The 22,057-nt window shown below is 43.8% G+C and overlaps 1 protein-coding gene across 17 annotated transcripts in view; it reads right to left on the reverse strand.

The window, feature by feature from the left end:
• LOC122883387 (serine/threonine-protein kinase WNK2-like) overlaps window positions 1-22,057 on the reverse strand; it is a 45,106-nt gene that overhangs the window by 8,141 nt on the left and 14,908 nt on the right. For 8 of the 17 annotated variants that reach the window (XM_044211978.1, XM_044211988.1, XM_044211987.1 and 5 more), the window contains exons 3-26: window positions 18,344-18,516; window positions 17,959-18,179; window positions 17,712-17,869; window positions 15,701-15,789; window positions 14,988-15,207; window positions 12,480-12,756; window positions 12,277-12,392; window positions 11,046-11,960; window positions 9,184-10,404; window positions 9,019-9,057; window positions 8,296-8,490; window positions 7,624-8,046; window positions 6,881-7,207; window positions 6,644-6,687; window positions 5,523-5,682; window positions 5,299-5,415; window positions 4,532-4,702; window positions 4,221-4,272; window positions 3,846-3,944; window positions 2,654-3,432; window positions 2,154-2,211; window positions 1,991-2,064; window positions 1,168-1,826; window positions 38-264 (exon numbers count right to left, since the gene is read on the reverse strand). In XM_044211978.1, coding sequence (XP_044067913.1) covers window positions 38-264; window positions 1,168-1,826; window positions 1,991-2,064; window positions 2,154-2,211; window positions 2,654-3,432; window positions 3,846-3,944; window positions 4,221-4,272; window positions 4,532-4,702; window positions 5,299-5,415; window positions 5,523-5,682; window positions 6,644-6,687; window positions 6,881-7,207; window positions 7,624-8,046; window positions 8,296-8,490; window positions 9,019-9,057; window positions 9,184-10,404; window positions 11,046-11,960; window positions 12,277-12,392; window positions 12,480-12,756; window positions 14,988-15,207; window positions 15,701-15,789; window positions 17,712-17,869; window positions 17,959-18,179; window positions 18,344-18,516 — 6,814 coding nt within the window. The remainder of the gene's footprint in view (window positions 1-37; window positions 265-1,167; window positions 1,827-1,990; window positions 2,065-2,153; window positions 2,212-2,653; window positions 3,433-3,845; window positions 3,945-4,220; window positions 4,273-4,531; window positions 4,703-5,298; window positions 5,416-5,522; window positions 5,683-6,643; window positions 6,688-6,880; window positions 7,208-7,623; window positions 8,047-8,295; window positions 8,491-9,018; window positions 9,058-9,183; window positions 10,405-11,045; window positions 11,961-12,276; window positions 12,393-12,479; window positions 12,757-14,987; window positions 15,208-15,700; window positions 15,790-17,711; window positions 17,870-17,958; window positions 18,180-18,343; window positions 18,517-22,057) is intronic. The other 9 variants (XM_044211980.1, XM_044211979.1, XM_044211989.1 and 6 more) reach the window with 9 other exon arrangements.

A 22,057-nucleotide genomic window follows, 5' to 3' on the forward strand; every position in this document is an offset into this window, starting at 1 on the left:
CTTATCACCCCACCCTCCACCCTCCCCACCCACACACCTTTCCTCTCTGCGGAGGTGTTAAGATTGTTTTTGAGCTGCTGCACCATCGGATTGAGCAGTTTTCCAGCCTTCAGCTTGTGTTTGCTGGCCCTGCGTCTGCGGCCACTTGGGGGTGCTGCGTGAAGTAGACCAACATTGGGGGGTAGTGTTTTGCCCAGCTCCTTGTACAGACTCTCAATCTCACTCTTCTGGAATGCCTGTAGCTCAGAGATCTCCTTCATGTGTCTAGTGAGAAGGTACAGGGAGAGAAGAGACAGAAATTAACTTAAAATATTTTTGACAGGCTGCTAGTCAATGTCCTCGTCTTTTTTTCAAGCATTCCCTCAGAGGCTTTATTGGACTACTTGGAGAGTAAACTCCTGTCATTAGGGCTTGCAAACTTGATACCTGTGTCAAGGGACATCCTCTTCTACTGTGTGTGCAGGATTACTGAGTCATTCAAAAACCTCTCCATGTCTTACAGAAACAAGTGTCAACTCGACAAACTTCAACTTAGTGGCATCTGATCATTTTATGGGCTTCTACATGATCATTAATGTCACTGAAAATACTGAGAGAAGGCAATAGCAAAAAATAAATAAAAACACACAACAACACTGAAGCTTTTGATGAGATCACAGTAATGTCAAACATTTGCATCTGGCAGCCAAAAACTGCAGTCATGAGTTTCATAGTGTATTTGGGTGTATCATGTTATGAAAGTTAAATAAGACATAAATTTCATTATTAACGCCATGATTTTAGCATGGCCTGTCTGCTTGTTGATAATTGGCTATTTCAGCAGGATACAAGTAATTTTTTTCATACCATTACAAACCATTACGTTTGGATTTCTCTGCTACTAGCACAGAAAAACACACAACCAAGTCATGGCTACTACTGTTGCTGATGAACTTGAATGTGTGGCATCTACAATAAATTAAAACAATTTCGCAAGCACTCACTACTGTGGGAAATATGAACAATCACATCTTCTCTTTTTTAAATGAAGTCAGTAAAAAACAAGTACTGTAACATAATGTGCACAGTTTAGATTCAAGTGAATAATGTTTCATGAAAATAAAAAAACTCCTACACAACACGTTTGTGTAGCTGTGGCTGAGTGCATATGTGCGTATGTTACTTTACTTTTCTCTCAATTTCTGTAGTTCTTTCCTCATATCTGCATCCTCAAACTCGGAGTCATTGTCACTGCTGATGTAGGATGAGTGTCCTGCAGAAGGCGAGGGAGCATGACCATTCATTGCCACGGGCTGTCGGCTTGGTGAATCAGAGCTTTGCTCACTTTTACTCCGACCAGAGCGCCGCAGGAAGGCTACTGCCCTCTTCATGAGGTCGCTTCCACTGTGCTCAGACAGGGCATGAGCTGGGGGAGCAGGGTGGGCTGGAGGAAGAGCTATGCTGCTGCTGTCCTCATCTGCTGAGTCAGAGCAGAGGTGAGAGGAGTGGTGGTAGTGGTGATGGGTCGGAGTGTCGATGGTCTGGGCCCGGGGGATATGGCGTGGGGTGACATCAGGGCTGGAAGTGGGGGAGGCGTGGTAGAAGTTCGGTGGGGCAGAGTAACGGTTACTACTGTGGGGTTTGGATGTTCCTGCATTCTCATTATCAGCTGCAGCTGTCACAGAGGACCTATCCACAGCCACACCGCCCTTCTCTTTCCTGCCTGGGCCCTGGGTCTGGCTGTGAGACCCTCCAGAACCACTAGAGGGAGCTGGAGAACTGTGGGTGCTGCAGCTCGTCTTGCTTTTCTCTAAACGAAAAATTACATCTGGTGGAGTGGGAATGATCTGGAAGGAAGAGAAGCCCACGTTCATAACAAAATAAGGGTCAATAAACATCAGCAACCCAGGACAAACAATGGCATTAAGTCATGGCCTGTAATATAATTCAACTTGGTCAAATTACATTTATATTGAGCAGATTTGCTCAGACTTTGAAAGTGGGTTCTTACTTGAAAACGGCTTTTGGCGCTATATGAACTTGAGCTGGTGGTCATATCTCTTCTGTTTAAAACCCTGTTAGTGGCTAAAGGACCAGGAAGAAGACAACACATGATTCTCAAACTATCATTTGTAATAATGTGATACGGACATTACATAAATAATGTTACCTACCTGCCACTGCAGAGTCACTTAGTGCACCCACACTATCTGTGCGCTCAGGAATCTGAGGCTAACAGAGAAAAAGAGAAGGGTATGCGTGTGGGAGGTTGCAATCATTTGAATAGTGACAAGATAAAACACTAGATAACGGTATGCTAAATCAGTGTGGTAAGGGTTAGCCATTATCCTCTCCTGATCTCAGTTTTTACTGAATGAGTCAGACCCTGATTTGCTTTTGGTAGCATTCATGCACACAAAGAAACACACATATAAACTGAAGCTGCCACAGAGAGATCATGATAAATTATCATGTTGTCAGCAGTAATTTTGTTACCCTTCCCTATTTCTAAAGACAGTATTAGTCTTGCTCTTTACAGCCAATAGTCAAATCAATAACACAGTGCAGGGAAACAATTCAATTATGCTGCTATTAACTTAGCTCCTAACCAATGTCTGAATGTTCAGATTTCTCTCTCTCACTCATTCACTCACTCACACACAGTGTATTTTACCAGTGGCTCCCCTTTCTTCTTTGTAAGTGCTCCCTCGGTGCTCTGGCCGTCTGAGACTGGAGGTGAGCTGACTCCCTCTGTACTGGAGACGTGGGGGTCAGATGCAGTGCTGGAGGGCTGGGAGGGGGCATGCTCCTGATACAACAGGTTTCTCAGCTTCTCATCCAAAGTCTTGATGGTGCGGTCAACAAACTCCACCCTGCGTGGTCCCTCACTGTCCGACTCTCCTGGCCCCCCGCTCACTGGCTGCTGGTGGCTTGAAGACTGGGAGTTCTGATGTGCTGGACTCTGAGGCTGGGAGGTGACTGTACCAGGCTGCATGGGCGTGGCATAGGGTTGCTGCAGGACCACCGACTGATGGGAGGTCAGGTGAGGGGGTAGTTCTCCAGTAGGACTGACCTTCTGATTAGTTTGAGAGGAGGCCAAACCACCAGAAGCTCCTTTATCAACAGAATTCACATCCAGAGACACAGGTGGCACAATAGCGCAGCATGGCATGTCTGTTACCATAGAGACAGCAGAGATGCAAGGCTCTTCCACGGGAAGGGAGCTATGATGGCTGACACCAGCAGCAGCAAGGGCATGTTTAGTTAGACAGGGCTGAGGCTGCTGGATCCGGGCTTTGTCAGTGTTTTGGTCTTGTGGTTGCACTGAGGTCTGAGCTGCAGGGGGCAGAGAGGAGGAGGATGGACTTTGGGAGGATAAAGATGCGAATGGGGTAGTCACTGCAGTTGTGTTGCTGTTGGGCCTGACTGATGATGAGGCAGACTTTTCAGGTTCTGGAGAAATAAAAAGGTTTATTAGGAGAAGAACAGATTTGGAGTTAAACAGCCAAGACCATGAAGAAGAGGAGCTGGGGTCCTGTGAGTTCATTGCTTGTCTTCCCCCATCAGGCTCTCTCAGCTGGAGTATAAATCCTGCCCTTCATTTCTGCCTAGAACTACTGCAGAAGCACTCTTATATAACTGACCCCAACAGATGAACCACACACACACACACACAAATACATGCGCAGCGTCTTCACTATATCAACTGCAGCAAGTAAGACACAAACTATTCAGTTTATTTCATAGACAATACACTCCTGGCAGAGAAAGCAAATCCTTGTATTAAGTAATTTTGCTTAGTAAGTAGTAAACCTGTAGACATGAAGGAAGCATGAATGATATGTATTTCTGAGTGTGCAGCATACCCTGGGCTGTAGAGGTGTGAGATGTAGTCTTCTCTTTGTCTAACATGGGCGTCTCAGCCACAGGGCAGATGATAAACCAGCGCTTGCCAGTGTGGAGGACTGTCAAGGACAGAGAGAAAGAAAAAATCCACATCTACTATGAAATCAATTCAAGAAGATCTAAAAAAAAGGTACTGATTGACCGCTTTAAAAGCAAAATAACAAAGAATGGGAGAATACAAACAGATTTAAAAGTAAATCATTTGCATTCCAATGTTGCACCATAACAGGCCTCTTAAGAATACAAATGTACAGGGAAGCAACTGAGCTTAACTAGAACGGAAATGTTTGAGTTGATTTTGTTTGAGTTAAGTTTCAGGTGGCTCAGAGTCTTACCATTTTGCTGGTACACCAGCTGTGAGGTGCTGGGTGTGGATGCCTTCAATCCCTAAAGAAAAGGAATGGTTACTACACAGTTTTGATGCATCACTTTAAAAGACATTTAAAAGGTTTCCCTGAGCTGAACCTCAGAAATTCAGTTAGCTCAAAATGTCACATCAGCAAGAATGGTATTTTTGGCAGCTTCTTGGCAGCATTGCATGCAAAGTCATCTCGAGAGTGCTCTCAGGATGATGTATCCGAGGTACAGCCACTTGTAGACAGATTGCGCCATCTCAACTATTAACTATCAACAGTTACTTTCTCACCTCAGTTCCCAGTGTGCCAGCTCCCTCACTCTGTTTGGGACTCCCTCCCTGGTCAGAGTTCCTCTCACCCTCAGTGTCTTCACTCAGCATGTCCTCAGCCTTGTCGACAATGTCCTTCAGCTGCTCGATAAACACTTCTTTTTCTAAAGGCAGAATGAAATCATTCTCCACCTGAGGGTCACAATAGCGAAAAGGGCAACAGAACATTAAAGTTATTAGCTTAACAAGCTTAAAATACAAGCATGTAAAAGGGGGTAAAAACACTGTAGAGTAAACAAAATTATTGAAATTCCAGATATATTCTCTTAATGTAGTTTGCTGTCAAGATAAAGCAAATGTTATAATGTTAAATATTCAATGTAAGGCATACGAAAATCCAAGGACTACTTTTGCATCATTTGTTAGTTTATTAAGTATTTATATTTCTAAGCATTTTACATCATAAAAACATATTTAGATATATTGCTTTAGTAAGCTTCACAAGTAGGTATTTGCCTTCGACCACCCATTTTACACATAATAAGTTGGTGGAGCAGTTATAAATATTCATCTATCTATAAATATGAGCCCAATATGAATTGGTTGGGATTGGATGAGAGAGAAGGAACAAGAGAGAGACAGACAAAGATTTTTTGCTGCATTGCAGCTGAGAACAGCAACACAGGGAGTTTCAGTTCTGAGCCATAAGAAAATATCTCAGACAATGCACAGCTTACAGCACGCTACAAAAACCTTTGCATCAATTGAAGTAGCAGTGACCTACATACCATGTATGTAGCAATCTCTTCCGGTGCATCTCCATCCAGGTCAAACTTGAAAGTGACCATTTTATGGTTATGAGTTTCCAACTGACACTCTACCATCTTATCGCCAGTGTTACACACCTGCAACAAAAGCAGATACAATAAATATATTTGTCTACTTTTACATTATTTTTGAACATGGGCTTAAAGAAATATGTTCCTTGTTGGAATATATTTTGGGTACCCACATTGAGCATACTGAGTTTTGGCCTGTTGATCTTCTCTTGCCGAGAACGAGTGCGTGTGGACCTGCGGTGGTGTTTGCGGACTTTTCCTTCGCCTTTACCTCCATGTGTCCCCTCATATCCATCACTCATCTCCTTCCCTGATGTGGCATCAGAGTTGACACTGATTTTGGTGAGGAAAAGCAAGTACATCAGTGTAATATTGTTATATTCATGAATACCTGAATACCGAACACACTACATTTAGGGGGGCTATTGTGGTTTCAAGATTAAAATGTGCCTGCAGTTGTACTCAGTGCCTAACAGAAACTAACAAGCAACAAATATGCACAAACACGTTCAAACTGTTATGGCTAAATAAAAATGGTGGCTTGACAAAGGGTGAAATAGTAAACAAGGCATGTGATAAATAAAAGGGAATTATCTAAGTGAAATTTGAGACAACTCTTTCTAACGTAACACAATCTTCTGGGTGCAACAGAAAGAAATGTACTGGAAATGGAAACAGGCTAATGGTCTTTACCTCCCCTCCTCGATACAGAGCTTAGTGAAAAAGTTAAGGAAACATTTATTGCTGCTCTGGAATGCCTGCAGAATTTGGCAAAACTGATATATCAGCCATGGGTGACGCTAAACTCCACATGACCTTAAAGGGGATATAGATTTGTGGGGGATTAGCTATCTGCTATCTATTATGAAGGTACAACTGAACTTTCTGAAATTAAAACGAGTCTTAGCTGCTGCTGGTCACAATGATCTGAAAGACCAACAGATGCCATCAGAGTGTTCATCAGACTGCACTCTTGTTTTACAGACATGTTTGTGTCTAGCTGGAAAGCTGTCCTTTGGTCAAAACACTGCCAGAGAAAGTTAGCATAGACGGCTGTCAACTAGGTCCAAAACAAAACAACACAACTGACAGAGGAAGGAAAACTGTTTAAGACCAAATGCATTGTGTCAACATTTATGTCACTGCTTATCAAGCAGAATGTTGCTCTAGGGATTAATGTCCATTTGACGGCACCTGAGAGCTGACTGAGATGACTCATCCGAAATGCGTTTCTTAGAACTACAATCACTGGCTTGTCACCTGCAAAGATGGCTGAGGGGAAATAAGATAGTACCTGTCATAGCTCTGTCCTCCAGTGTGTTTCTCTGCGGCTTGATCCTACAGACAGAAAAAATAAAGAAACAAACAACCAGAGAGAATGAATAAAAGAGTAACATGTCAGACAGTGACTTGAGAGGAAGTACAGTGATATTACATGTGAGTGCACTGGTATCTTTGCAAATCAAGGTGGGCAGAGGAAGAAATAAGCAGTGAGAACTAATAAGTGTGGGAGTGAGTCATGTGTGCATACCTCTGTGTTGGTCTCTGCTGGACCCTGACCTGCAGTTCCTGTGAGAGTAGTGAGCTGTTTCTGCTGAGTCAGAGTGGAACTGCCAGACCCAGATGATGCTCTTTGAGAGTCAGAGGGCTGCATCACAGGAACCTGGCTCTGAACCTGACTCTGGGACTGGGCCTGCGGGGGCAGCTGGCATGGGTTCCTGTTGTCCAGCTGGGCAGCAGTGGTGGCTGTGCCCAGGTCTGACCCATTCTGCACAGGTGAGGAGAAGACTGCAGGTTGGGTGAGCTGAGCAGAGGGGACAAGCTCAGAATGGTTGACCTTGGCCTGCTGGGGAACCTGCTATAAAAGACAAATTATTATAATAATAATAATAATTATTATTATTATTCACAATGAGGTTATCTTGAAAGGCTCTAAATCCTTTGTACACATTTTGAGATATTTAAACATTTGGCTGTTATGGCGTTTATTGATAATACCTCCAAAAATATTCTACAGCATTTTCATCTATGAAGTACAGTTTGCATCAACAACAAACATTTTTTCATCTGTATTATTTAATTAACCTTACTTTGACACGTAAACATTCATTATCCTTCAGCCATAGAACAACAGCACAGTGACTCTAAATATACAGCTTTTTTGTGATGCAAACAAAGATGTAGAAACAATGTGACAAAGTATCATAAACAAAAAGGTTCCAGTTCACACGTTCTTGGTAAACATCTGCACTCCATTGCAGCCATCATAATTACCTGTATCAGAGGCTGAGTGCTGCCATTTGTGGGAGGGTGTGTGTTCTGGGATGGGGCAGGGTGTGTGTGTATGGGATGGGTGGTAGTTAGTGCTGATATAAATGCAGGTTGTGAATGAGAAGCTTCAGATCTAATACTCTGCTGCAGAGCAGCAGTGAGCTGGTGCTGCGGGGATGTTGATCCCGCCTTACCCAGCACAGGTGAGGGGGAAGGTACGAGGGACACTGGGATAGGTGAAACTAACACATTTTCAATGTGCAGAGGAGAAAGGGGGGAGACAGAGGAGGACACAGGGAGAGTCTGTCCAGGAGAAAGGAAGATGGAATTAAGAGAAGAGGAGGTTGAAGGGTGAGGGGTAGTGCAGGAGTGAGGGTAGGAGGATTCACAGTCAGTCACAGTTGTCATCACCTGGACTGTGGGATACTGTGAAGGAAATGGAAGGGAAAGGGAAAAAGAGGAAGAAAAAGAGACATCAAATAATCTAGAGAACAAAGTTCAAACATAGGAGGATGATGCATCAAGATAACTTTTCTTTCAAGTCTATATTGTTATTGGTCTGTATAATCCAAGCTAGAAAAAACTGCTGAGACATCTGATAACTCAGACATAAGAAAATTAACCGGTATCATCCGGGTAAGATATTTGTGAAAGCAATGAGAAGACTGACAATACCTGGGATGGATGTGTTGGTGGTAGAGAGTTTGACATCTGCAGAGGTTGGAGTTGTTGGTGGACAGTAGCCTGAGCCATTGACTGCTGAGGAGGAAGTGCCTGGACTGGCACACCAGAAGCTGACTGGCTGAGATTCTGCCCATGGCCCTGTCCATCTTGTCCAAGCTTTGAAATGCTCTGACCAGCAGGGATATTCTACAGAAGAAAATGAAGAAGAGGGAGAAAAAGAGGGAGGAAGTTCAATAATGGCAGGGATTCCAGTGTCATCTCTCAGTTTGGAAATCTGCATTTCCTGCTATTGACCCAGATCAGAATAGCTCACAATTTTCCATCCTGTCACTAAGTCTGGAATCAGTCTGAATCTGCTGCACACACTGGAGCACTGTGTTCGAAAGACACAGAGCAAGCCTGGGAGGGCTGGCGGATGCAGTGGCTAAAACCAGTGTTATTGTTTTCATTACTGTTTCCATTATCTCCCTGCTGGCTGTTGTCCGAGGAAACTCTTGTTTATTGGGCTGTTCATTTTTTCATTCACCTACTGTCCACCACCAACACAGCTGCTTCCAATTCAGCTGCACCAAATCAAAACCAGGCACAATAATATGAGTAGCTCCAAAACTAATAACAGCACTGCCATAACCAACATGTTCAAATGCATTATTTTCTGTCCCTCCCACATTGAGTTCCACAGTGACAAAGTGTGTTGAGACAAAGGCGTTCTACCTGATTCAGGAAAGCAGCGATGCAAAGATAGGGTTGAAACTGATGAAAAATGAAAATAGGGTGAGGTCAGAGGAGGGAAACAAACATAAAATTCAGAACTGGGGCACTATGTATGCTACCTAGCTGCAATGTACTGTATAGTGATCATCAACGCTGTACACTCACCTGTTGGGTGAGATGTGCAGCCTGGCTATGCTGGGAAGAGGCTTGAAGGCTCTGATGAGTCACTACCTGGTTAGCTCCTCCATAGCTCTGTGGAGCAGCAGTAGACTGTGAGGGCAGGTACTGGCTCTGAGCTGGAGCAGTCTGTTGCTGCAGCGCATTGATGGCAGAATGTGCATAGCTCTGAGAGGCAGCATCAGGTAGACCTGCAGCATGGTAACTCTGGTGTGTGGCTGCAACTTGCACAACTGTGGTTGCTGTAGGATGAGGCTGAGAAGCTGGGGTCTGGACCTGTTGGACTGTAGACTGGGACACATCCTGGCTCTGTTGTGGAACTGCTATGTGCATGGTTTTCTGACTGTGCTTCTGTAGAGTTGGGGTGTGTACTTGTTGCTGACCAGGAGACTCAAGACTTTGAGAATGGTGGGTAGGCTTTTGTGCCATTTGTTGATGTATAGTATGCTGAGTTTCTTGGCTATGCTGGAGTTGAGGCTGAATATAAGCCTGCCCAGCATGTTGTATTAGTTGTATATTGGACTGAGTGTTTTGCAGTAAGGGCTGCTGGTGCTCTTGCTGAACAGGTATCTGTTGGCTGTAAAGTGCTGGTGTAGAGGAGCTCTGACCAGGCTGCTGACTTGGAAGTTTGACTGCACCTTGGACCTGTTGCAGTGCGCTGGGAGCTTGTGCAGGATGACACTGGGCCATGGTTGCCATAGTTGGGGCTACAGATGCAAGAGGGTAGCTTTGTGCTGACTGCTGTGCTGGCAGGGTGTTTGCTGCTGCAGCAATCTGTTGGTGAACTGGAGTAGGATATCCTGATGCAGAGTGAGCCTGTTGTTGAGTTGGGGCCGCACGGTTCTGACAAGTCTGTTGGACTTTCAAAGGAAAATTCAAAGAGCTTGCTGCTGTTGCCTGCTGCTGTTGATGGCCTGGTGCTTGGTAGCTCTGTGCAACATGTTGTGGCACAGCTGATGCTGGAATACCTGCTGCAGTTTGGGTCTGTTGCACACTTGGAGGTGTGTAGCTAGCAACACTGACTGTATGCTGGATGTTGACTGAACACAGACTGGCTGGAGCTGGTGTTGCAGCACTGTGTTGGCCAGCATATGGAGCAGCAGGGTAGCTGTGTCCAGGCTGGAGGTACTGCAGTGGTGTGTGGACTGCTGTGCTAGAAGAAGGCAGGCCCTGGATAGATGGTTGATTCTGGTGACCTGAAGAACTGGCCTAAGTACACACAGGAGAGAAATTCAAATTAGACTCTCTAGGGAGGGAATTTTACTGGTCAAGGATAAAATCCCACAAAAGCTAATACGTGTGCCAATTACATTAACTCATATCGGATGCAAGTATAATGAGAGGATGAGGGATAAAAATAAGTTAATGAAACATCTGTTTCAGCAATGAGAAAGCGGTGGCAGGTGTGCGCTAAAATAAGAACACAAGGTAGAAATGGTAGTAGAGACCAAGAGGAGGGAGATCAGACAGGCCGCCCCTTCTTCTTCAATCAGAGGCTGTCTATCCAAGGCAAGCTATGGAGCAAGACAGCTGTAGCATTGGCCCAGTAAAGCAGAAAGGGAAAATGTTAAAATTACGGTCAGTTCTAAAAGTGATTGATTAAGGTTAATCAGCAGGGAAACTTGGCCTGTTAAAGATTGCGGCATTGTCCTCAGACAGGAGCAAGCTTATTTTTACGAGGATGGTCAGCTGTGTAGGCCTATGCAGGCAGCAACCCAGACAGTAGAGAGGAGACCAGACCAGCTCCATGCAGAATAATGCTGTACCTCCTTCAGGCTGGGAGAAATCAGTTAAGCAGGTGTTGGCCACATATGGGAAACTAAAGCAACTTGTTTGTTATTGTGACCTACCACTCCCACAGCCCTGGTAACTTGCTGATCTCCAGCACAGAATCTATCCTCGCATTCCTGGAGTGGATCTTGGTGCCCAACCAAACTGCCACTCAGGAGATGACTCTTCAGGCTGCCGTCTCCATCACTGCAGGCAGGCTTGTGGGCAGCTGAGGAGTGTAGCAGGTAGGCTTGGGTGGGTGTGGTGTGACAAGGGGCTGCTTTGCGGCTAATTATATTGAACAGGGACTGCTGAAACAGTGAGAAATCGGAACAATCACTTGAGCCTTTCAGCCTTCCATAACCAGGGGTGGTCATTGTTCCACCAGAGGACGAGTGGTGTCTAAAGTCACATGGACAATGGTGTGTTGGTATGCCAATAGAAGGACAGCGGAGGCTCACTTCTCGTGACCTTAGAAGAAGCAAAGAGAGGCAGGCCTGGCACACGTGGCTTCTATGCATTGCAAAATGGTGGTTATGAGAGTTTAGATTCAGAAGACTACTAAGGTCAGAGTGTCTGCGTCCACTTGGCACAGGCAGTGTTAAGTTCTCACTGGTGGCCCCTGATGACAGTCTGATGCTGATGTCACTGAAGCGGCGGTACTCAGAGGACGAGGAGACAGGGGAGACCTGCAGTACTGGCAGAGCACTCTGGGGAGGGGGCCCATCCTTAGTCTCTGAGTGAAGCTCAGAGGGGCTGAGTTCCGACTGGTTCTCTAGTACTGTGGGGGTGGGACTGATTGATCTCTGAGACTGAATGAGGGCATGGAGTTGAGCAATGTGGTTTGCCCTTTGAGTGTCAATAACAGGGGCACTTGCTCTCCGGGCTGCAGCTCCCAATCGAGTCCTCAGCTCTGGGCTCAGTGTTGCCCCCCACACTTCACCCTTCTCACAGGAGTGAGGTCGATCTTTCAGAGAAGGGCTACTGCTCTGGCACTGATCGAGGAGCAACCCAAAAGCAAAAAACATGTTACTCAAAATGAACGATGAGGAGATGAGGACAAACAAACTTGCTTGCAATGACACGAGAATGAGAAATGCATATGCATGTAATGTTATGTTAATGAAGACTGACCTGCACCAAAAATGTGTAATGGTGGTAACTGTGCAGATGAATGTGTAATAGTGTGAATACATCGCCTGTGTTCAGATTCAAGACCACGTGAGCAATGGCTGCCTTCAAAGAGTGTGTGTATTTTAATAAATCTGAATGTACATGGTCCACCTGTATGTGTATGCTACTAATACAGACCTGCTGTGTTGCCATAGTAATAGGCTCCAGCAGGGACTGGTAGAGGACACTCTGTTGGCTGCTGTGGGAGTCTGAATACACAGTAGAGCCCATGCCACTGTCAAGTGTGCCGTCTGCTGCAGAGACACACAAATAATGCACTCATAAAAAGGTCAAAGATTAAGCTCATTTGTTTCAGAGTGGAGGAGAACAGAATCTCTCACATGTCACTGAGGTTGCACTGGCTGGTAGGTTACGCAGCCTGTTGTGCTGGTCTGCCTCTGGCTCTTCTGGTTCCAGCAAAGGCTGTCCTACATGTGCAGCCCCAGCAGAGATGCCCTGAGATGGTGTCATCTGGACCCTGTGTCCCCCTTCACCTTGATCCACTGCAACTGCAGCAGACACTGTTCTCTCTCTTCTCCATTTGATCAGTGTCACACGGTCCCTGATCGACTTTCCCACAGTCTTAGCATCACTCTCGTGAAAGAAGCCAGACTCCACCTGACAAAAAAAAAGGGAATAGCATGACTTCCAGGATATTTTTAGCGTGGAGCATGAGAGAGAAGATGGGGCGCATTAAAAAGGGGAGTGTGTGAGGTAGAGAGAAAGAGCATGAAAAGGAAGGAATAGAAAATCTATTTTAAGGGGATAAGAGCAGTGGGGAACTATTCCCTTTGTCAGCATCTTGCTTCATTGTTCACAACAGAATTGTCTGGACTGTTACATCTGTAAATAAAGATGGAGACAATGCATAGAACACATGTACAATGCACAAAGCACATGCACGTTATAAAATGTAATTTAAAACACATAGTGTGGAGGAAAAATACAGATCCTGCTCTGCTAGGCATGCTCTGACATAGTCAGAGCATCCTGACATTGCGTTGAATGTAGGCTGATAAAACAAACACGACTTCTGAAAAATGTAACTAAAGCAGAGCTTCCTCAAAATCCTATGTACGTTTTTCTTTTAGTGATGTGATTTGTCATAACCAATAAGATTGTTCCTACGTACGGGCTTCTGAGTATATAAAGATTGACTGCTAAAAATGATATTTTGCCTTTTAACTGAGACAGCTCTGTGTTATCCCTTGGTATCATACCCACTTGCAAGTGTAAGAAATAAACACAGAAAAGCCACTTCCTCTCTTGTGAGTCTTTTACTACAGAGTTTCCACGACACATAGTAAGAGATCCAGGCGCATCAATGGAGACAAGTCACATATCTTATGTTGCCTGTCTGTAGAGAAATGACTCAGAGTGGATGACAAGTGACTTGACATGGGAGCATGCTGGCCATACAATCTCATTGTGCTAATTGTCTGCTCTCATCCCCAAGGCCATTGTTACAGAGAGGCCTTCAAATTTTTCCCCAGCTTCATAGCCTGGTCAAGGCTAAAACAGCACAGTAAAATGAAGGGAGAGAGATGTGTGGGAGAAAGAGAGAGCAACAACTAAAAGGAAGACACTGGTTAAAACAAGAGACAGAAAAAGCACCTTACTGTGATTAGTGATTAATATGTAGACCTCTCAGCTGACAAACCTCAATGTCTTTCGTTCCTCACCATGCATGGAGGGTTCCATCCCAAATCCAGCACCCTGAGACTGTACGCTAGCCGTAAGGAAGCGGCCGTGGACTAGTGAGTGAGAGCCACTATCCAGGATGAAACATCCAAGATCCACAAGTACATCAAAAATAAAGCCCCAACAGATGACGTGCTCAGTGAATGTCTCAGGCAATGGGGAACAGAGGAAGAGGTGCTGGAGGAGGGACCATCATGGGAGGACAAACCCCTACATGAGATGTACCACCGGAACATAACTGAAGTGGCTGATATAAAGAAATTCTACCAATGGCTAGAGCGGGACGGACTGAATGACAGCACAGAGGCACTCATCATGGCTGCACAGGAGCAGGCCCTGAGCACCAGAGCAATAGAGGCCCAGATCTACCACACCAGACAAGACCCAAGGTGTAGGCTGTGCAAAGAGGCCCCTGAGACAATCCAGCACATAACTGCAGGGTGTAAGATGCTGGCAGGGAAAGCATACATGGCGCGCCATAACCAAGTGGCTGGCATAGTGTACAGAAAATGACTGTTTACATTCTCCAGCTGAAGTCGAGCTGTGTTAACTCTCCCATACCCCAATAAATAATTTCATGGTGCAGCAGAATGTTAGATAAGTGATATAAATGCTTCAGGTCGGTATTATCATGGCTCCCACACTAAGAGAAATCTTCATTGAACATCATCAGATAAGGTACTCCGAGGCCCTGCAATAAAAACCTGGCCCAGAAACATTTGAAAAAAAACATGTAAACAACAGGGAAAAAATAAAACCTCAAATCATTGTATTCCTGGAAGAGCAGAGTAAGTTATCACCAGCAATCTGCATTTGAGTGCATTCCCTGATGAGGAGATAGGAGTACTCCCAGCAGCTAGAACACCAACCAAGCCACAAAGACATGCAAAGCATGGCAAACTGCATTAACTAGCATGGGTTAAAACTAATGTATTTTTGAAACTAAAATTATGTAAAGGATTTTGAAAAGGTCAAACAATGTCTAGATGACAGTCAATATTTTTAAGGTAGACAGCACAATGTAAAACAAAGAAGTACATAAGACAAGTTGCAGGATTCCAAATCGAAATTTATCTCTAAATATTTTTAGATTTTTAAGTATTTGTATGAATAAGCTCTTCTGACTAAAATTTCAATTATTCACTCACCATCTCTTGTGCCACATTCTCAGGGATCTCCTTTTCCAGATCAAACGTGAACTCGATGGCTCCACTCTCCTTGTACTTCCCTTTTAACTTCTTGTGGTCCTCCACCCACAGTTTCAGGGCTATGGAGGCCTTTTTCCCATCATCCTCCTCAGCAAGCTCCACCCTTACACCTGTGTCCTCAGCAAAGAAAGCATGGTTCAACAAGTCCTTGATGGTGTACCTGGGAGAAGGAACACCAAAGCTCAAGACTCAAGACTCTGGCACAAACGTGTACTACAAACACTGATGCCATTTATCTGTAATGTACAGTGTTTGCAGATAGCGTTGACATCAATATGGTTAGCTGTAGTACAAAAATTCTGGTGTGTTGATAGTGAAAGGAAATCTTGGCCTAGTCTAACATAGTAATATGGACATGGATTACCTGTGCTGCCATGACAAAGTCACTCACTGAACCCAATCATGCTTCAATTTAAAAAAAAGCCACTGGAAGCTAATTAAGGGTTATTTTCCCCCTCTGTACATAAGCTCATTATGTAACAGAAATGAAAGACACCCTGCAGATATGGTGGGAGACTGCAGTGCTGCTGACAGCCCAACTGTCAGCGCCACAGCAATGAAGCGGGGGAGGTAAGTCAAGGCATGGAAGATGAGAGGGCACCTTGTGGGCCCTTTTGGCTGGACATTGGACAATGATGGGGACAGTCACTCACCGCTCCTCTTTCTTTTGGCAGATACACTCCCCAATAATCTCCTTGATTTCAGGATCCATGACCTTGTTGTAGCTCGCTGGCTTCACTCCCTGAGGAAAAGGAAATATAAACAAAATGCTGAGGACACGCCATGAAAGGATACTGTGTTGATGAAAAATAATGACGAAGGAAAAACAAAGGACAGACAGTGCGGGGATGTTTTTGTTATACTCCACCCCAAATGTTATCTTTTAAGTATCACACACACTCGCACTAGGCTTGGCGACCTTGACAGAGCATGGCAGCTGTGGTCAGCTTGAATCCATGTCAGTTGCAATGGATTCCAAAAAGCATAAAAGCATCCATAGAAACTTCTAAAACCACTCCTGCAGCATAGTCAACTTCTCTTTATTTAAGAGCTCAGTATGTTCACCCAATTATAGCTTAACACACAACTTCCACCTCAATTCTCTGACACTCCCTTGATGCGTTCTTTGGGAGGTTCGAGCACCTGTCTCCTGCTCTTCCATTGGTCAGGAGAAGCAGCTGTCTTGAGTCTGCCCTGGTTCCTGATGCTGTTTTGTTTGTAAACTACAATTAAACCACCATAGGAATTAAGGCCAACTGTGTTCTGACTGCTCAGAACATCCTGAGCATATGAATGGACGCTGACAGCAGTAGTGGTTTGTGAAGTTTCTATAGACATTTTCAGACTTTTTTTCAACTGTGAGTGTTTGATACTCAGTAGATTTTGGTTGGAGTACTACTTTTAAAATGGTGGCATTTTTGGTGATACTACTATTTTCTTAGCTCAGCACTCTGACCTTCCTTACTAATCTATTTTGTTGCAGGGACATCTTGCCCAGTTTTACTCTCCATGGTGCAGCATTATCTGTGGTGATGAAATAACTTGTGAGATCATTAATTCTTAAAAGAGACACTTTCTGCATTTATGATATTAAGTATATGCATCCTCTGGATTAACATTCCTACGAGTTATGCAGCTGCATGCTGTATGTGCTCAGGGAGTAGTATAAAGCTATCAGGATTTCTCTTTGATCAATCTCCTATTAATATCCTGCAGTGGTCCCTGCAGGGCACTCTAATGTGCATATGGCAACAATGCAGAGAACAGTATCTAGAGGCAGCTGCACTGATGCTGCCCGACCATTAATATGGGAATAGAGGTCTTCTCTTTTCTAACAGCAGGTGAAAGAGTCATCGCTCAGATTCCAACCCTGCCAAGTCGCAAGAGTGGAAAATCAATACTCTTCATTAAATCAGGAAGTCTATCATGACTTTAGACACCCCCTAATCTAAAAACAGTTTGCAGTATGCTTTGCTAGAAGCGACACACACATTGAAATGGAATGGAATACAGCCTTTAGGCTTTATCTAAAAAACAAAGGAGATTTGGACTCCCTCTGTGACTCCATATGGCTCATTAGATTCTTCACCCAAGAAATTCAAGGCTGAGGATCCATCTAGCTGAAAACACCAGAGCAGATCTTGTAATAAAAAGTTGCATTTCTGCAATTAAAACTCGCTGGACTTATTATGTTGTGAAGCAGCTAAAAACATCCCTGACATTACTATGGCCTATATTATGGGTTCACTAAGTATGACCCTGAATTATTACAAAATGCATGCTACAAGCAGGTTTCTTTTAGAGGACTGTGGCATAAACAAGCTTTTTTGCTGACAATTTTAGAAACAAAATTATAGAGTTACACTGTATGGCTAGGAGAATGAGGAGAATATTTGTAACGGTTTTGTTATTGATATAGGATTACTTCTGATACATTTAATTTATTTATAAATGTATTGGCTAAAAGTTGTTGTATAAAATGTGTGACAGTTAATGCACAATTGCAGGCCCTGTTTTGTCTGTATAATAATAGCACAATTATCAGTACGCTCTCACAGCTGGTTTACAAGGTTATTATGGTTAATTTATCTGTTATCATTTTGGGTTACTGAACTTATCTATTATCTGAAACAAACTGAAAAAATGTACGGTATCTGGACTTACACTAGTGACTTTGCGGTATATCTGAGCAGCATTCTGGCACTCGGAGTAGGGGTATTCTGAGGTGGCCATCTCTAGCATACACATGCCAAAGGCGTAGACATCCACAGCCTCATCATAGTGTTCCTCATACATCTCTGGAGCCATGAACTCTGGGGTGCCTGAAGAGAGAAGAGTTCCCAATGGATGTCATTTACTTCTTTACTGTAAGAACCATTTATCAGCCAAATTACATTTCAAAGTTTCCTACCTATGACACTCTTAGCAAAGGAAGCCGCCTTGAGTGTTGCCAGTCCTAAATCCCCTATCTTGACCGAGCCTGTAGGTCCAGTGATAAAGATGTTATCACATTTGAGGTCCCTATGGATGATGGGAGGGGTCCTGGTGTGGAGAAAGTGAAGGCCTTTCAGGATCTGTCTGCACCAGCTCCTCAGCACCTTGGGCTTCATTACCTTGAAACGCTTTAGGTAGCTGTAGGAAGGAGAGGGAAACATTAGCTTACAATCATATGGGTTTCAAAATCATGTGTAAAAATCTGTCTAAGGCACAAATTGTTATTTGAATATGTGATATTTTCTTTCCACTTATTTGTCAGAGGAATTGTCTGTACAATATCTGCCTTCATCAGTACTCACGTTTTTAGTGTTCCTGACGTCATGAGCTCTGTTACTAAAACAATGCACTTCTTCCCTTTAAGGGGTGATTCCCAAAAGTCATAGAAACGGACAATGTTGGGATGTTGAAGACCCTTCAACATCTCTGCCTCTTCCTTAAAGCGCTGACGTTCCACTTTTGACAGTTTGCGATCCTAGAGGAAAGACGACAGATGCAGCGGAAAGAAATAATGAATATAAAGCCCTAATGATTAGATACTTATTATATCATATTTGCTTCACAGGAACTAGCAGATGGAAGAGGCCGTCACCTTGGAGGCACTTCCCTGCACATTTTAAATTCATGCATCCAGTATGTTTTTAGGAAGTGGGAAAGACAGAATGGGTCAGAGAGAGGTTAGTGTCAGTCTTTGAGCCATATACACATCTCTAATTGGACCATATGTATATCAAAGCTAATGACGGTCTGCAGTTTGTGTGTCGGGAAGAATTAAAATCAGTGGCTTTCTCAAGCTGTAAGAAGATTCAGCCTAAATATCATGCATGTGTATTATATTTAAAGTATACCAGTCAGACATGATCTCTCACTTGTTAGCTCTCTTTCTTCCATCCTTCTCCATCTCCCTCACGTGCTTGCTCACTCTCATCCACTACCTTTTGCTCCTTTCCCCCCTCCCCCCATATCTGCAATTTGTCTCCCTGTATGCACCCCTAACACCAACCACTCCCTCTTCCATAACCAAACATCCTCCGCTCCCTCTCAATCCCTTCCCTCACCGACTCTATAAGGCTGACCCTACTCTGAGAGCACCTTGCTCTAGGTAGTGCCAAGGGTTTCTTTACTGTGATTTCCCTTTTTCTTTTTTACCACCACAGCAACGACTTATGTAACACACATACATACACTCAGCACTGAGCATGGACTAGAAGCACGACCCCACCCCTCACAGAGATGAACGACACTGACAGTGGAATGCAATGAACACAACCTAGCGAGATCTAATCTATTTAATTATTCAACCACAGTGGACTCCCTGTGAGATGGCACAGCAGAACAAATACGAAATCAGCCTGAATAACCTAAAAATTAACAGTGAAGCAAGATGTGCTGTGATGCAATGTGTTGTGAAGTGGAATGATAAAGCATGGTGTGTGTGTGTAAATGTGGGATATCAGGTTGTGTGTGCAAGTGTGTGGGGGGTGGGGATTTTCACTGCACTCTTCTAAAGTCCTATGAATAATTCAGTTCTGCAGAGAACCCTTTCTACTGAGGCGAGCTGAGCAATAGAAGGCTGGGGCCAAATTGGGCTGGGTTATCCCCAAGGGCTCTTTGCTGCACAAGAGCAGCACATGGACCGAAGTTTACCTGAACCACAGGTCTAAAAGGAGAGACACTGAGGAATGAGACAGACAGCTAAAGCACATTTTAACCCTTGAGCACTACAGCTTTTTTATATCTCTCATCATCTCTGCGCTCATCTTTCAGGACTCTTGCTGCTGCTTTTTCTAAAAAACCCCCACCACAGAGTGTTCCCCCAAGTCCCAATCACTTCTGTTTTCCCTCTCAGCAGACACTGGGGCTTCTGCATAATTCAGAAGCCACATGTAGGCCTCAGAGGTGTTGTGCACAGCATGGCGAGATACACAGACAGATACATATGCACACTGAGACACTAGAAGAATGTCACTCCCAAGGCACGCACACACACACACACATCAGACAATGGCTATCACAGAAGCAAATATATCAGACTTGTAAACTGTTTCATAGTTACTGTGAGGGATGTGAGCTTTTAACAAGTGTGACTCATTATTACATTAGATTTGAAATCCAAGCAGTGCTGCAAACAATCATATAGTGTTTGTGTGGATGTATGATTTCAGAATATTATCAAGCCTGCACTGTACACTTGGATAAAGAAAAGGCTGAGCTGGCCACAGCAAGGTGTGGAGCCACCCAGGCAGGGTTAAACACACACATAAGAAAAACAAAAGGCAGCAGGGACAGAAAAATAGATTGTGACATTAGCAGGAAGCAATCTATAAAGCTGTGCTCCACTCTGCTGCCACCCACTACATCTGTGTGCTGAACTCTATTAGTTCCACAGCTCTGGTAACTCATACAGCAACGCAGACATATCAGAATAAGATACCAAAACAGGGGGGCCTCGGGGGTACAGGGACCAGGTAATAGATTAAAATATTAGTCCTGGGAACTTTGCAGGCTAATATACCATGTAATTGCAAAACTATGTGTTCAAATCAAGTTCTTGGCCTAATGTCACATGTCATCTTTAAGGCATACTGTCCATTTAAGAGGAAAGCGCCCTTATTGTGGCGAAACAGCTGAGCTACTTTACCTGAGGATCTAAGGGTAGATACAACAAAGCTGTAAGACTGACAGTTCCCAGATAGAGAAGTTAATTGGTTTTATTTAAAAATGCTCTAGCTGTTTCCCTGCCAGATACTGAAATAATCAGCAATGAATAATATAACACTATGGGCAGAGTATGGCACAAACACTGCCGTAATTTGGAGTTTGAATTCCACTGAGGCCACCTATGCTAGAGAATGTATGGTATGCACTGGTAGATGATATCACTCCAGGTGCCTTACAGTGCCAGCAAAGTGGATATTTTGTTAATCAGTACAATTCCTAGCTAAGTCCACTTTTAAGTACCCGTATTTATCTGGACACTTGTTAAACAATACGTTTTAAGTTTGTAAGTACAACATACTGGAGCTGAAGCCATGCCATTGGTGAACCTTTGATACATAAATAGCTTAGATTATTGAAGAGAGTGATGTGAACCTTTTAAAAAGAAAAAACAAGCCTGGAAACTAGTCTGTGTAATGTAGTCAGCATTGCTGATCAAGCTTGATTATTGGCTTATCAAACTCATGCAGAGAGCAGAGAAAACACACATACATAAATCAACATAAATCTGTCGAAAAAGGAACATCCTTCATGTGAAAATAGCTCTGGAATATCCAGCTCTCCAACAAACACAAGTATGAAGCAGTAGAGAGAACTGGAATTTCTGCCATGAACAGAAGCGTAAAAAAACAAAAACAACTTGTCATGCTCAAACATCATCACAAACACAAAAAGTGTGTACAAACACACAGTGCAGGCACAATTATGTGTATACAGGTGAGTCAAAACATTGTTTCATTGACAACAGAATGACGCAGCCAATTGTTCCTCAAGGGGACACTTCACAAAAATGTAGTGAAGTACCACAGGGATTGAATTGTCTATAGCAGGATGAGTATCTACTATTGATTATCCACTAATAGAATCAGACTGCCCGGGGGAGGGGGTGTTGAGGCAGGCCACCTCTCTGGAGCGTCAATCTAAGATATTTGACAGACTCACACAAGTGTACGTGCACACACACGCGCACACACACACACACACACACACACACACACGAATGATAGATGCTGATGTCGTTCTTAAGCAGAGAAAACTTTATGAATGCAAATTCTGAAACTGAAAACTCATGGGTAGTGTATTATTAACACTAACTCCCATCTGTCATCATACACAAAATTCACATTCTCACACACACACACACATTGTTTTAGAAATGCAAAAAAGGTGAGTAATGGCATTTATCAAGATGGATTCTTCACATCTCATAACTGAAATTACATACCCCAAATTAAGGGTGTGAATAATTCTACACAAGCCAGATTTCAGTAGACTTAGAGCAGGTAAACAGACAATAA

Source organism: Siniperca chuatsi, linkage group LG10 (genome assembly GCF_020085105.1).
Source record: "Siniperca chuatsi isolate FFG_IHB_CAS linkage group LG10, ASM2008510v1, whole genome shotgun sequence".
Lineage (NCBI taxonomy): Eukaryota > Metazoa > Chordata > Actinopteri > Centrarchiformes > Sinipercidae > Siniperca > Siniperca chuatsi.